The sequence below is a fragment of the Amphiura filiformis genome, chromosome 5 (assembly GCF_039555335.1).
Source record: "Amphiura filiformis chromosome 5, Afil_fr2py, whole genome shotgun sequence".
Lineage (NCBI taxonomy): Eukaryota > Metazoa > Echinodermata > Ophiuroidea > Amphilepidida > Amphiuridae > Amphiura > Amphiura filiformis.
In genome coordinates, this window is record NC_092632.1 from 73350632 (window position 1) to 73366567 (window position 15936).

General features: G+C 35.6%; 1 protein-coding gene across 1 annotated transcript in view; it reads right to left on the minus strand.

The window, feature by feature from the left end:
• LOC140153684 (apoptosis-resistant E3 ubiquitin protein ligase 1-like) overlaps window positions 1–9588 on the minus strand; it is a 46070-nt gene extending 36482 nt beyond the window's left edge. The window contains 5 exon segments of the mRNA XM_072176493.1: window positions 1053–1222; window positions 1540–1774; window positions 3084–3304; window positions 4215–4427; window positions 9475–9588. Coding sequence (XP_072032594.1) covers window positions 1053–1222; window positions 1540–1774; window positions 3084–3304; window positions 4215–4365 — 777 coding nt within the window. The 5' untranslated portion in view covers window positions 4366–4427; window positions 9475–9588.
• Window positions 9589–15936: the final 6348 nt, after the last annotated feature.

The window sequence follows — 15936 nt, forward strand, 5'->3', positions numbered from 1 at the left end:
CAATCATCCCAAGTGATATAATTATACATATAGTTTTGTTAGCCGGGCCAGTGAAACAACCTAGTGCTTGGCATGCGAGGGGTCACAGGTTCGAATCCTGACCAAAACAAACAACTTCTTTATTTCTTCCTTCTTTCCTTTCCATTGCCAAAAACACTTAGGGCGTTAGGGTTAAGATCTTCGCTGATAATCTACATCTTCTTTGTATCTGTGGCATATTAACTCTCTTCACGCGGGTGTCGACTGAAGACGACAAGTTTAGAAAAAAATTCAAAAATTCAAAAATTACAGAAATGTAAATTTTCATGACCATATTTGGAATCAGCATGAAAAATGCATTAAAATGAGTACAAACAAGCCTAGTATTGATTCAGTAGTTCTTAAGATAGCTCTTGATATTTTGAGAAAATATTTCAAAACTTGAACTTTTTCCGTTGAAGCGCATGGCTAGCACGCAGAGCATTATCTACTGACTAACATTTTGTTTATGTGCAGCTATACTAAAGGGCAGTTTTTCGAAAATAATATCAAACCCTCTTTAAAAACTAACTTAAAAGTAGTAATGTAGAAAGTCACAGACATGCGGATATTACTGAAGAGATTCAAAAGAATTGAATTGTTGCACTATCAGATCAACAGGTGTAACAAAATATGATGACAGGAACAACCCTAACATTGGCACTTGTTTCGCAAGAACCACAAGACAAGTGCATATTCAAACTCTTTCAAAGATCCCCTCTATGATGAACATACTCCCCCATTTCTATAAAAGAAAAATCTTTCCATTTCTTAGGATTAGGTCAAGGAGGTTTACACGAAGGGCTGTATAGTCGAGCATGAAGTCAATTTACTAGCCTAGTCTAAGCAGGGTTGGAAAAAATTATAATTTCCCTGTAAGATGATCAAAATTTCCCATTAAAAAAACAAATTTCCCTCCAAATTCTTATGTATTTCTTTATTTAAGGACCTTAATTTCCCTCCAAACTTCCAAATTTCCTGGGAAGGAGCTTCCCAATTTCCACATTTTTTCCAGGCCTAGTCTAAGCACTCACCTCTGTGACTTGAATACAGTAATCATCCTTATAGTTATCCCTATTCTTTTCCTCACACACATTACCATACTGGTCTCTAGGCTCAATAAGCAATGCATGCAGTTGATTCTGTGTAGCAATCACTGTGGAGCTGTGATGAATAAAACCAGTCTTTGATGGCTCTACTGGTCCTGAAATAAAGGAATATGTTATATGTTAATTATGGGGATTCTTTCTTCTTCTTTTTTTTTTTTTGGCCGAGCTCTTATAATTCTTTACATTCCCAAGAATATGTGTGGCTTTTGACTTGCAAGGGGTTTGATAAATAACCTCATCCCCACCTTTTCTTCATCAAAATTTGGTATCAGTGAAAAGCCCATATTTTTTCTCAGTGACTGTGAAACTTTAGGTTTGAAAGATGTTTTGTTCGGATTTTCAGTGTAAGCCAAGATGAGACAGATGTGGGTTAACCCAGTTTATCTATGAAAATATCCATGATTTATCCTACCTGAGAGGAAGGTCTTCTTGTAAGGACTTCCTACAATCTGAGATGATCCGAGATAGATAGCAACGTTATACACACCAGCACGTCTTACTGTGAATGCAACAGAGGCTTCGTTGTAATTTTGTTCTGTTCCTCCATATTCTACTGATGATGCCACTTTCTGTTGCCCCACTAAGATTTCTAATGTCAAGCGATCTTCTTTGGTGATAGGGTATGACATACCATTTCTCTGGTAAAACTGAAAAAAGAAATATTTATGTGTTAATCTTTAGTTGACAGTTACGTGTACATTGTACAGGATAGCACTAGATTCATCATACCATGTAACCATGTACCATTTTAATAACAAAAATATATTTCCCCTACTAGTTTTGTAACTCCAGTTTATATCCTCAATCCCTATTGCCAGTTCCTAGGCTATTGTTAAATAAGTACCAAACAGGTACATTGTAGGCTAAATGTACTGGCACAATTGTAAGTAGAAATTATACATAACAGGTGTTTATACAGCAATATATCCTCAATCCCTATTGCCAGTTCCTAAGCTATTGTTAAATAAGTACCAAACAGGTACATTGTAGGCTAAATATACTGGCACAATTGTAAGTAGAAATTATTCATAACAGGTGTTTATACAGCGCTTTACCAACAAGTTGTACAAAGCACTAATTATGCCTGTGTAAATAATTATTAACCAACTTTTATCAATACATGCATATGAAGTAGGTTACATGGAGAGCAATAAATTGCAACAGTTGAAAAGAGCTGTTGGAAAACTGCTAATAAGCAAAAGGTCAGAGATTTCATTAACAGGAATCTATATCAAAGATAAAATATTCAAATAAAATCTCTAATTAATTTCTCAGTAGTTATCACAATGAAATTGAATTTGCTTCCACTGCATTCACAGTCATACACATCACTCACACCCACCCCTATGTGTAAACTCCAGCAACCAAGGACGCCTAATGATTTTTTACTATTCAATTGCAGTCACACATTTTTTCGCCTTATCATGGATGTGGTTAAGTTTTCAACATCCAAAGTGTGGACTAAGTCAACTGACCCTACACTAGCACCAGTGGTCAATGGCTATAACACTTTCTTATTATTATTATTATTACTTATGCCGTTTTAGATCTAGAAACAAGTTCAGACATTGTGGATTTCTACAGGTATTGTGTGTCCGAAGTTACACAGAGATTTCCCATGTTCCCATTTCTCATGGGAGGACAGGTTAGTATAGTGATCTTCTCACTCGCTTCTCACCATTGTGGCATGCATTCAATTTCCCGTGTTGCCACATGTGAGTTTGGATGCTGAGCCATGATTTTTTTCTCCTGGTGCTCGGTTTTCCTCCTGCTTCTAAAATAGGACCTCTTCCATATCCCGTAGACCTCTTCCATATCTCGTCATATTCAGTTGGCATCCCTTAAAGTTAGTAGCCTCTGAGCAATATTGGGCTTTGCCTGGCTTTGGTGGAATGTTATAATGTCAGTGTCCTCATTTGTTGGATTTTACAAGCACCCACACTCTCATAAACCTACCTTTACTTTAAAACTCATTGTATCCCCAACTTGTACAGGTTCTTCCCATCCCCATTCCACTTTGCACCTGCTCGGATCTAGGAAGCTGCCTGTGATATAGTGCAGGAATGGAGCAGTGTTGGTTTGTCTTTGCCTTACTCCTGATGACTGTACCACCTGGTAGTTGCCTCCTACCCATGCAAACAGGATACCCACGATGATGGAGGTCACTAAGATACCCTCTGTGAACAATAGAACAGATGCTAGTATTAATTAGACATGAAAAGGGAGGGAGGCAGGCTTGCTTAAGCATCAGACCCCTTCTGAAAGATCTGACACAACCACAGAATTAGAAGAAGGAGAACCAGGACTCCCTATACTGCTAGGTACAATCGTGCCGTCAGCTATGGGGAGAAAATTGGGGGTATTCGGGTCCTTGCCGACAGTGCGTGGAGACGAACGAAAACAATTCTGCATCTCATCTGAACTGTCTTTGTACTCGCGTCATCATCCATGTCGCCCTTGCATAACAATGAATGCCTTGAGCGCATTCCGAGGGAAACCGAATACCCCCAATTTTTGCTCCAGGCTTGTATCAAGATGGCTGTTGAGTCCCGGTTCTCTTTCTCTAATTCTGTGTACACAACACATAGAAAAGAAAAAGATGTTGTTACATTTGTCCGAGATCCTACTGTGTTTCTGAGCATGCAGTCTGATGAGAAGTAATGATGTAAGGCAGAAACAGGTCCTGTAGAAACACACTGGGTTGATGATGATGAGATATGAAAGAATGCGTAAAAGAACCTTGCCAGCAGCTTCTTCTGCCACCAGCAGGACATGTTTGTCTCAGCAGATATGTGGATAGCCAGTCTGCAGAATGTCTTATGTATGCTTTTGTGTTTTCAATCATTTCTTGTACCTTGAAACAAATTTATCAGGTTTGGTAATTAATGAATTAAAAGAGTTTTTCACTTGTCAACACCAAATTAAAGAAACTAACTAGTTTTTCTTGCTGACTGTTTGGTCAGTAATATTATCAAAGCTTGTTGTTGTTGTTCTGATGATCCAACAGCAATGTACACAATTTTGTGTAAGCAAGACCAATTCTATGCGAGTCCTGCATTCTACTGAATTGATTACACAAATACATACCTATGCTTTGGGTATTCTCAGGTTTAATCATATTCTTCCATTTACTTGTATTAATCTTTGGTGCTTTCCTAGTTCTCCTGAGTTCTTGTGCACCCTCTGCTAGTACTATCATATCCTGGATAGGTAAGCCTACTGAGCGATGCAATGACATCCATAGAATCCATCTGAATCTGTGCTACCTTCTCCAAATTTATGTAACCGCTCTCCAGTAACCTATATGTATTGAGTAAAACACAATTTTGAACAAATAATTGAAATGGATACAAATACTGAACAAATTTATTAACAAATCCCTTCCTTACATCACAATTTATCAAACTGTAATTGCCATATATTATATTTTGATTCCATTGTATGTTTGGATACAGTAAACTAGAAAATCATATTGGCAGGATGATTTACCATAAAAAGTTAATACCTTCCTGGATACAAATGAAATATACCCAAAAGTGCATCCACAAGAAAGTACCTTTTTAATGTAAAAACTTCAGTAAAGCCCCTTTTTTCGGGGAAAGTAGGAGGGGCAAATTTCTGTTTTCTACAATTAAAAAAGCTTATAATTTGGAAATTCTGTACCTGATGCCTTACTACATGTATATCCCTTAAGGGGGCACTACACCCTTGTGGTAAATTTGTGACTATTTTTGCATTTTTCTCAAAAAATAGTAACACGCTGGTAATAAAAGTTATGTATATTATTGGGGCAAGGAATCTAATTACTACACTGAAATTTCAGTGTTTCAAGACAAGCGGTTCAGTATATATCATAGGAAACGAGGTACATCCTATCGGTACCTTATTTCTTATCATAAATAACAAACCGCTTGTCTTGAGTCACTGAAATTCCAGTGTAGTAATTTGATTCCTTGCCCCTATAATATACATAACTTTTGTTGCCACTGTGTTATTAGTTTTTGAGAAAAATGCAAAAATAGACAAAAATTTATTGAGGGGTGTAGTACCCCCTTAAGGGCAGTCAAAGCAAACTTAAAATTTCTTTTGTATACTTTCCAGCCACCCACCTTTGCACACTATTTTTTGTGGGACCTGAGAGCACATCAGACACACTACATTGCATTCTGAATACCAGGAATGTCCTTCTGATATCAAATAATTTTGATTTTTTTTGTTGAAATTCACGATATAATACAAACTTTATGGCAAATTTTTAAAAATTGATATTTTTTACATTTTGGACATTTAACAGTCATGTCAAATGTAAAAAATATCAATATTATATCGCCAATTTCAAAAAATTCAAAATCACTTGATATCAGAAGGACATTCCTTGTATTCAGAATGCAATTTGTTATATCTAGATGCTCTCAGGTCCCACGTCCCTCTCCGAGGCCTTAATGGCCAATAATTGACATGAAATAAACATTGAAGTTGTTGTTAGAAAAACATGTCTTTTGACAATTCCTTTAAAATAGTACATTCTAATTGCAGCCAAGGTTCTCATATGAACATGAACATACAAAACAGTTGCAATTTGAAAGAAATGCCTAAAGACAAAAAAACAAAAAATGCTTTCTCCATTGTTCTTTTAACAAGCAATGAAATCAAATTAGGAAGGGGGTATAGAAAATAAGCCTTCACATTATATACAGCGTGTAAAGCAAGCTTTACTCTCACACAAGCACATTATTTACAAGAACATCAACATTTACTTTTTCTAACAACAAGCATTAAACAAACTTAAGCACTGTTCTAAATTACCCTGACATTGTAAGGGATGTCAGATCTTCTGATATATCAATCACTGTCGGATTTGCCCTCTCCTGGTGTTGTCACTTCCTATTCAAAGGCGTAACGCATGATCATTCCCAAAGTCAAAAATACCCCCCTATTTTGCGCGGTTTCAAGAACATTTTCAGCATTTGTTACCCCTATTTTACACAAAAACGGGTACAAATTAGCCTTAAAATTACCCCTATTTTTTGCATTTCAAGTACACTTTTACAAAAGCACCCCTTTTTTAACATTTCTAGAACACATACCAAGAACACAGCGGCCAAACTGGGAAGTGAGTTCCTGAATATTACTTGGAATGCACAAGTTTCACAAAAGTGACATCCGGGAGTAAATTGAGCAAGAAATGGTATAATGATTTCAACATCAGGATTCACAAAATATACCATACCCTATTTTTTAATTTCGAGTACACCGTCGTCAAAAACAACCCTATTTTTTAAATATCATAGTTTAAACATAACCCCTTTTTTCTCGAAATTGGGAACGATCATGCGTACACATAGTCAATGTTAAGTGATAACACCGGGCCCTCTCTGTCCCTTGTTCCTCGAAAAACTAAGACACTTAATTAACTAGATGTTCTGTTACTGGCATATAATATACTGATTCTACTGCTCTAAGAAGACATACAAGGTGTCCCATAAAAAGATTACATGTAGAAAATGAACTGGATTTGCGATGGTATACAACGAAACACTCATTTTTTCAGATTTTATTTATTCATCCTTTTTGTAATTGTCTGCTAAGTTTCAACTCAGAATCTAAAATGCAACTTAGTTTATGAGTGCAAGATGACAAGGGTGTCGAGAGTGACTAACCATTAAAATATTGTACAATGAAAGTTGAACACAAGCACATCTTTATTTTCATATTTTTCTTATTACTTTTCTCTTTTCCTCTTTTTCATGGTTGAACTTATTGCACTATAACCATTTTGACAAATTACATATTGCACATTGGAAAATAAATCAGTTAACTTCTTGTGGCAACAAATAAAGGAAGATGGTCATTAGAGAGGAACATCTTTTTGGTGTTCAAAGGCATGTCTACACGCTGTATCTCCTGTCATCAACATACCGGTAATGAAATTAATAACACGCTTTTGCATTTAGGATTTGTTTGGGTTCTGTTGAGTTAAAATTATATACTGTAAGAATATTGTCCATTTTCTGACCAAACTCTGAGTCTTGACATAAAACTGAACAAGTTTTATTCCCTGTTCATCAGAACAAAATACTGCATCTGCCATGCTATGGTTGGGCCTACTCAAATGCCTGACCAACTGTATGGTGGTAATGAACCTCGTGTTGTATTATCATGTTTTATGTCACATAAACAGCTTGCTCAGTCAGGAATATGTAAAATACATACTAAGTAAGGCTGTATGCAGACTTTTTATTAGACGTAAAATATTTGATGTAACATATCTATGTTATTTAATCTATTGCCATTCTAATGTTTAAGTTCTAACGAATGTTTGATGATGTAAAATCGATAATATATTTCTACCAGATACCGTAAAACCCTGTCTACAAGCATATATGGTGTTTTTTATAAAAGCTTAATTAATTCGAAGCAAGCGTTAATATACCAATACAATTGATGGGTCTTAAAATAATACTTGTTTGTATATGCTTGGATCCGTAATTTATTTGCTCAAACTCCATAATGGCAACTGAAGCACACTCTATGCTTGTAGACGGGGTTTTACGGTATTATACGTAACATATTATCGATTTTACATTATCAAACATTCGTTAGAACTTAAACATTACTGGAAATAGAATGGGACTAGATTAAATAACGTAGATATCTTACATCAAATATTATACGTCTAATACTTGGAGTCTGCATATACTGCTTAAGCAAGTTGTGAACTTGACCATTCACAGGGGTACAAGTAGATTGTATAGAGGTTATGTCATGAAAAGAACATTTATATTTGTTAACATTAACATTAACTTAGATTATTTTCAAGAATTTTCAAAATGTAACATTTTTTGGGACACCCGGTACAATGTAAATTCTAAATTGGATTTTGTTAGGATCATGGATGGGACAGAGAGACGTTTTGCAAAATGTGACCGTACAGTACGAATGAGCGTAAATGTCCTCAATTGTATTCTGAGTTACAGTGTAAAATGGGCATGAAGGTCGTATTCATAGGTACCTCAATTTGGTGCTACGTGTACCTCATTTAATGAGATACACGTAGCACCAAATTGAAATACCTATGAATATGACCTTCATGCCCATTTTACACTGTAACTCAGAATACAATTGAGGACATTTACTGCTCATTCGGTAAATACGGTCACAAATGACCAATATTTTTTGTTTTTTTTTCAGCCACTTTTTGACAATTCAGGCTACCCCCCCATTCTTTTCATGACAAGTTGACACCACTGGTTGGCTTTATTACCATAAATGTGAAAGTACTAATTTTTTCAACTGAATAACAAAACTGAATAACTTGAAAAGGCAAATGTTACGGTACATTTACCCAATTTAGCAAGTGATGCACACAACAGGAAGAGCTTGATGCATTATCAATTAACATTAATTTGTTGTGGTTTTGATTTACGTAGAAAAGCTATTTTTATTTCAAATTGATGGATGTAATGATGTTGTTAATGTTTATCAAGAGGCAAGTGTGGAATTATTGCCTCCAAATTTATGTGTTATATAGGTTAGTGATGGATAGATTCAAAATCTCAAATTAGTTGGCACTAATTCTTGCCTATGGTGTATTATTTAAAATCAGCGAAAGCCTTGTCATGCATAATGTACCGTATTCATTCCAATAAGCGCCCAGGGCGCTTTACAAAGTCATTTTGGGTGGGCGCTTATTTTTTACCTGGTTTACCTAATTTTTTCGTAAGGGCTGTTTATTAAAGTACAAATTTACATATGTTATAATAGGGTCCCGAGACATTCTAGTAGCTTAATGTCTTGCAAGTTTACACAGGACTTCAAATCCTCAAGCTATTTCACTGTATCAACGTCTATCAGTCACTTCAACATTAATGGTACCCTTCAGCATACTGAAAATACCCTGGGTGGGTGCTTATTGGGGTATGGGCACTTATTGGAACAAATAGGGTATTATTCGGTATAGTCATGGGAAACTTCATCATTATCTATGTGACTAATTACTGAATTTAAAAAAATTGTTCTCTCAAAAAATGTTGCACCTGGGGACTTGTGACATTTAATAAACCATTGCAATGGGCTATTCCATTTAAAATTCACATTACCCCTGTGGAAGATTTTGGAGATATCTTCCTCAGGGGGAGTATGAATTTCAAATGGAATGAACACATTAAGCAGATCCATTTGAATTTCATACACCCTCTGAGAAAGATTCAACCACAGGGGAGGGTGAGTTTCAAATGGAGCTGCCTATGTGTTCATTTCATTTGAAATTCATACTCCCCTGTGGCAGATATTTCCAAAATCTTCCACAGGGGTAGTGTGGATTTTAAATGGAATAGCACACCCTTACCTGTCTTTATGTCTGAGAAGCTTATGTTCTTCCAGCCACTTGAAAAGTATCAGCTTATCTGCCAATTTCGCCGAAGCCTCTGTTATCCTTGTTTTGCCTGCCTTGGATATTTTCTTGAATGCCTTCTGCATGGTTAACTCTGGCGATGCAATCTGTTCTAATGTATACACACCTGCAAGACAGCAATAATACAATCATAATATTACCGTACTGACTCGAGTATAGTCCCACCCCATTTTTGGGTGAACATTTTTCAAAATTAGGGGTTGGGACCACTGTGGGGTGGTACTATACTCGAATTTAAAAAACAAAAACAAAACAAAGTTATTCGTTTTTTTCTGCTTTGGAGTGTCCCTGAACCTAGAACTTTTTGGGGGTGGGACTATACTCGAAGGTGGGACTATATTCGCATCAGTACGGTAATAATGTTATCGGCTGTATCATCACAAAGTCCTCCACTGGATTATGTTACATGATAATATAAAAGTTTGGTACTATGATAATTAAATATAGTGCGAATCTGGTAATGTTCTGTTTTACCCAGCCAGCTGCAAATCAATGTTTTTGAAGGGGGTGAGAAGGAACTAGCTCTAAACAATTCAATTGCCTTGCTATGGGTTCCGTTTCTTTTTGGCTGCCTTGTGTTCTGATCTCATTTGTTGTTATATTTATTTAATATGTTGAATTTTGTACTTAATGTTTTTCTCGTTGTTGTTTTTTGCTTATATTTGTTGTACAATGCAATTCGGCCTCTGGGGCAGGGCTGTGATTTTGTATGAATAAAATCATATATCATATCATACAATTGGTTAACCCACATTTTTTCATAGTGGTGTTTGGGAGGGGGACCCCAAGGGAGCCCCCCCCCCCTCAAAAAAAAAAAAATCAAAACCATTAAAACTCAATACTGGTATCATTAACATCTGTGATTAAATTGCATATTTGCCCTAATTTCATTCTAAAAGTACACTGAAAGAGGTGCTTTAGCAGTTGTAGAAAATGGTTGTTAATTAGGTTGAATAATGAAAATATATTTCAGTCTGTTTTACATGCAGGGATCAGCTGTTTTAAATAAACCTACAAAATTGTAATTTGTAATACTAGTACATCATTTGTGAAAATGTTAGTAAATGACAAATTGATAAATCACTCAGGATCCACTTGACATGACAAGAGCATTTGTGTCCAGGATTTAATGTTATTTAATACACACCTATGACGTCGCGCTATTGTTTTACCGCTCCATTATTTTCCCCGAATGGAGCGATGATCACAATAACACGCCATTCAGTAATGCCTTTCTCTTTTCTCTGAAAAGCAAATACTTTTCAGGGAAAAAGTACTGGCATTTACTTAATGTAGTGTTAATATCAATTGCACTTTTGAAAAGCAAGTATTTGCGAAAAGTGCGGTATTGTTATCATCACTTCATTCATGCAAAACAATGATACTGAAAAACAAGAAGAAAATGATTTTCATTAATACAATAAATTGAGGAAGCGGATAGCAACATTTGCACAGTATTGTCATGGGACCTGAGAGCACATCAGACATATCGAATTGCATGCTGAATACGAGGATTGTCCCTATATCTAATAATAATAATAATTTTGATTTTGTGAAATACGCGATATAATACAAATTATTAAAATTTCATATTTTTATATTTTTCCAAATGTAACAGTCCTCGAGTAAACTTTATAAATCTAATGATATGTAATTAAACTATAGGCCTATGTAGCTGGGATGAAAATCCGACTCAATTGAAAATTTGACCTTTCATATAGAACTTAAACATTTGTTTCCAAAAAGACCTACATTTTTAGTGTTTTGAGGAAAAAATCTATATCTTTAATAATGAAGGTCACAATTTTCATATGATTGACGGCTGTTCAACCCAACTTCCTACTATTTACTGCATATCGTTAGATTTATACAATTTACTTTGAGGACTGTTAAATTTCAAAAATATCAATTTTTAATAATTTGCCTTAAAATGTGTATTGTATCGCGAATTTAATAAAAATCTAAATTATTTGATATCAGAAGGATGTGTCTGATTTGCTCTTAGGTGCCACAAACAAAATACGTAAAAACGTCGCTATCCGAGCCCTTACAATGCAATCTGTGAAAAGCAAGTCAAGATCAAAACGGGCAGGTTAAATTGTTGGCTAAGTACGTTGTACTTATTATGCAAGATGTGTTTTACCCTCACTTAGGCTTTACTTAAGTAGGCCTTTACTTTTATTTATTTGGACCTTTCTTTCTACGCTTACTGTTTTTTATAACATTTTTTTCCTTCTTTATATTTTTATATCGTTTTCAGTGGCTTAGGCCCTACATATAATTTGTCATATTTTGGGCAACATTGCTACATATACATAATACACATTCTGTATCAATGTATTTAGGCCTATGAATCTGTTTATTTTCAAATCGTTCTCTTCGGGCATTTTTTATTTGTCATTAGTATATTTGATGTTTCATCTGATGGTATTTTGGCATGCTTGAATATTTACTTACATCGATCAGTAGGCCTATCCGATACCGTAAAACGGGTAACTTTGGGCACTTTTCAGAGTTTTTAAACCACTGCTTCCAAACAAAACCAAATATATTTCTAATTATCTCTTTTTTATGACGTTAGGGTTCCCTTCTACATCTTGAAGTTGAAAAAGATTTTTGAATAATTTTGAAAGGGTGCCCTTGGGGTTGAAAATAGCCTGACCAAAGTTACCCCGCATTTGGGGCAACTTTGGTCAGAGTATTACATTCCATGAAGAAAAGAAAATGAAAAAATTGATCTTCGCTGTATATGGGCAAGGTTTTGTTTTTTGTGACATTTATCCCCATGCAAAATTAAGCAAGCACGCATCCTTGCTCACAAATATCGATTTTTATTTTGTCTGAAAAAATGTAAAAAAATGCTCATTTTTGGTCAAAAATGCCAATATTTTCGTAACTTTCAAAGAAATTGGACATGAGCGACTTCTTCCAAATATATTTCTTAACAAATTGAGACCAAATATGACTAAAAACAATATTGCTGTAATGGAAATATGACCATTTAAAAATATATTTGAACAACCAAAGTTACCCGCTTACGAAGTTACCCCCCATTTTACGGTAAATAAATATTACAATGTTAGGGACGCTCCATTTGATTTCGGAAGGGGGACTGGAAGTTGAGGTGGCTTTTATTTCGCGTCGAAGGCGGCGAAGTTTGTTTTGTTTTTTGCCGACAAAGTTCAAGGACAATAATAGGCCTAGGTAAAATGTGTTGTAGTACATTTAAAATTTTCGTACCTTTTCGTAACTGATTTTGGTCCTTCTGCTGCGAATCAACGATATATATCCTCGAATGATTCCATCACAAAATTATCCAAGATAAACAATAGTGTCCATAATTGCATGGTTGTTCCAAAATCGTAAACTCGATTCACAGAGAAGAGTATCATTGCTCAGGTATAGCGATAGGTGTAGTTTTCTTGAGGTTGACAACTGTAATGACCATTTCATATGAGCCTATACATGCTATATGACCTTGTTGCCAATTTTCCTTATTATGCAAAATAGAGACCTAAACGCAACATGACGCAACTACTTCAACAGTTAATACATTAGAAGTGGGCATAAAGAACTATTGATGGTCTAATCACTTTAATGATTTTACGAATCTACGTTTATTCAATTTGTGTAACAAACATTTTAAATCTTTATAATTCAAGAAGGTGGTTACGGATGATTTGAACTAAACACCTGGATCGTGATATGATGGGTATTTCTATAGAAATTTTACATAAAGCTGAGTCGGACTATTTTTGCACTCGCACCTAAAATTTAGTACGATCATTATATTAGTGTATTGTCCGGCATCAATGAGTAATTGATCAATTTGTAAAGAGCAACTTATTTCAATAACACTCCATTCGTGAAAAATAATGGAGCGGTAAAACAATAGCGCGACGTCATAGGTGTGTATTAAAGTCGGGTTAATGGCATGGATTAGAGCGTGAGTGGGTAGAATGGCTTCGCGCTCCGCGGCTCAGCCATTCTTACCCACTCACGTTCTAATCCTTGGCCATTATCCTATACATATACTTCTTGACTTTTTGAATTACATGAAAAGATCTTTAAAAATTTGAAATTACATGAAAAGATTAAAAAATCATGTGTCACCTTGTTGCCCTGATCATGGATATATGTCTCTGTCTTGTGTGAGATGTTTCACTCAATTTTAAGCTAACAATGTTGTTGCTAAACCATGATAAATGATTAAGTATAGCCTATGGTTGGGATTCCGAAAGGTGGTTTAACTTAAGCCGGTGCTAACTTAAACCTGGGTCTAACTAGTCCCGGCTTAAGCCTAAACCCAGGTTTAAGTTATTTTACGATTCCGGCTCGGACTAGTTAGACCTGGGTTTAAACCTAGGTTTAAACTTAGACCTGGTTTCGTAGTCGCATAGTACTAACTGTGGTGTATACTATTATGCATATTACACGGAACTTTGTGCATGGGTATGATGTTCCAATTAATTTAAAAGGCTAATAGGCATTTGCGTACGAAATTGTGAATAAACAGCAGGTAGTAGGGCCTAGATTTGTTATCTTTTTCATGTTTCTGAGTTTATTGATGAAAATGATTAATTTTTAAAAACCAAATGAAATCCACAAAGCTCAGTTTTATTTTAGGCCTACTAAAAACCCTGTGATTTCCCAGGGTTTTTTACCAACACACGTTGCATCATTGTATTTATAGGCCTAACAGTGATTAAGCTGAAATGATATTTTCTAAATTTCATTTCTTGATTTTGCACGTATAATACCGGTGGAATTATAATTATGAAGCTGGGGAGATGGGGGGGGCTGTTTTGGCAAGCCAAAGAAGAGGAAGCATATTTTACCCAGCTATTTTTGCACATTACGGGCCACCTTTTAATAAAACGCTCTAAAAGGGGCTTATCCGTCAGAGTATGAAAACGTTCTTTCCGTTCACATGATCAATATGCTCGCTACGCTGGAATTTGCAAATTGGGTTCCCACAAATTTGACATGGTGTGACGCAACTTTGGCAGGCCAAAGGTGGCGGGGCGAGACAAGCAATTTGTTAGCAGGCCGAGAGGGGCAAGCAATTTTTGTCAGGCTGAGAGGGGCATTCAAAGTGGCACGTTGTTTGGAAATTTCCGCAAGGATAGGATTGGGCTTACGGAATACCCTTCGAGGAGTTCGCTGCTGTCCGTTTATTTCGCTTCGTTACATCTATCGAGGAGGCATCACATGGTTCTCTCTTTTACGGACAGCGCAGAGGGTAGGCCTATATAATTGAAAATGCCTGGTGTATCCTATTGCAGGCATAAAATAGCTATAATTTAGATTTAGAATATTAAAACAAAACACTGACCTATAAAAAGTGCAAACTGTGTAGCATATTTATTTTATTATTAATGTTTAATAAACATGATACATAATCCATCACTTCAAATAGTGAGCAAGTAGTCACCTTGAACATTAAATAAAACTAGAAATGAATGAATTCGTTTCAAGTAGCATAGAGGTTTGTTGTTTATTTATTTATTAAGATTATGTCAGGCCTACTGTCATGTAATGTCGATCCGTTCTGAAAATGGAGGGGGCACGGATGTGAAAAGATATGTCAGCGCTGCACGCATAGGCCTTCTCGGACATTTGATATTATGTCCCCCTCCAGGATTGATGCCCATGCTGGTTTCATATATAGGAAAGTAGTGAAGACTAGTAGACCCTTATACCATGTTACCTAAGGGCGTGTTTAAAATTATTAATACCTTTCTAAGACTTATAATAATAATTACTATGTGTGAAACGTGCAACGTACAGAACTTGTCTTCATTTCCGTTGAGTAGTACACAAACTAGTATTCCGAAGTAATAAATATCGATACCAAAAGTCTCATATGTTATCATGTCACTATTAGGCTTAAAGGCCTATAACATTCAGCAAGGTAAAAAGTTTCATGTTAAAAACACTTGTGGTTGTACTGCTCATCGATTCTGTAGTCCAAACTTTGATGGCCAGTGGATCTCAGCCGGGGATCGATGACGGTTACTTCATCACGTAGATTGTTCTGTAATGAAAGGAAAAAAATAGTATTTTTAAAATATGAATTAGACCTATATACAAATCTTGCCCCTCCCTCCACATACACCCACACTCTCAATTTTGAGATTTTGGCATGTGAAGAAAATTTATAATTATCTCATAATTGCTGTTGTCTGTTGAGATGTTTCTTTTACTAGGCCTGATGGTATCATATATTCATGAACAAAAAGTATATAAAGATTTGTACAAAGTCTAATTTTTGGGAAAAGCATCCTTTATTCGTTTAACCAATCATTTCAAAAGTAACACACAAAAGTAAAAAATTAGAGCAAAATTGTGGCATATACTCAAGATTTTGAATGCTTAGACATGTTCCAAGTCTTT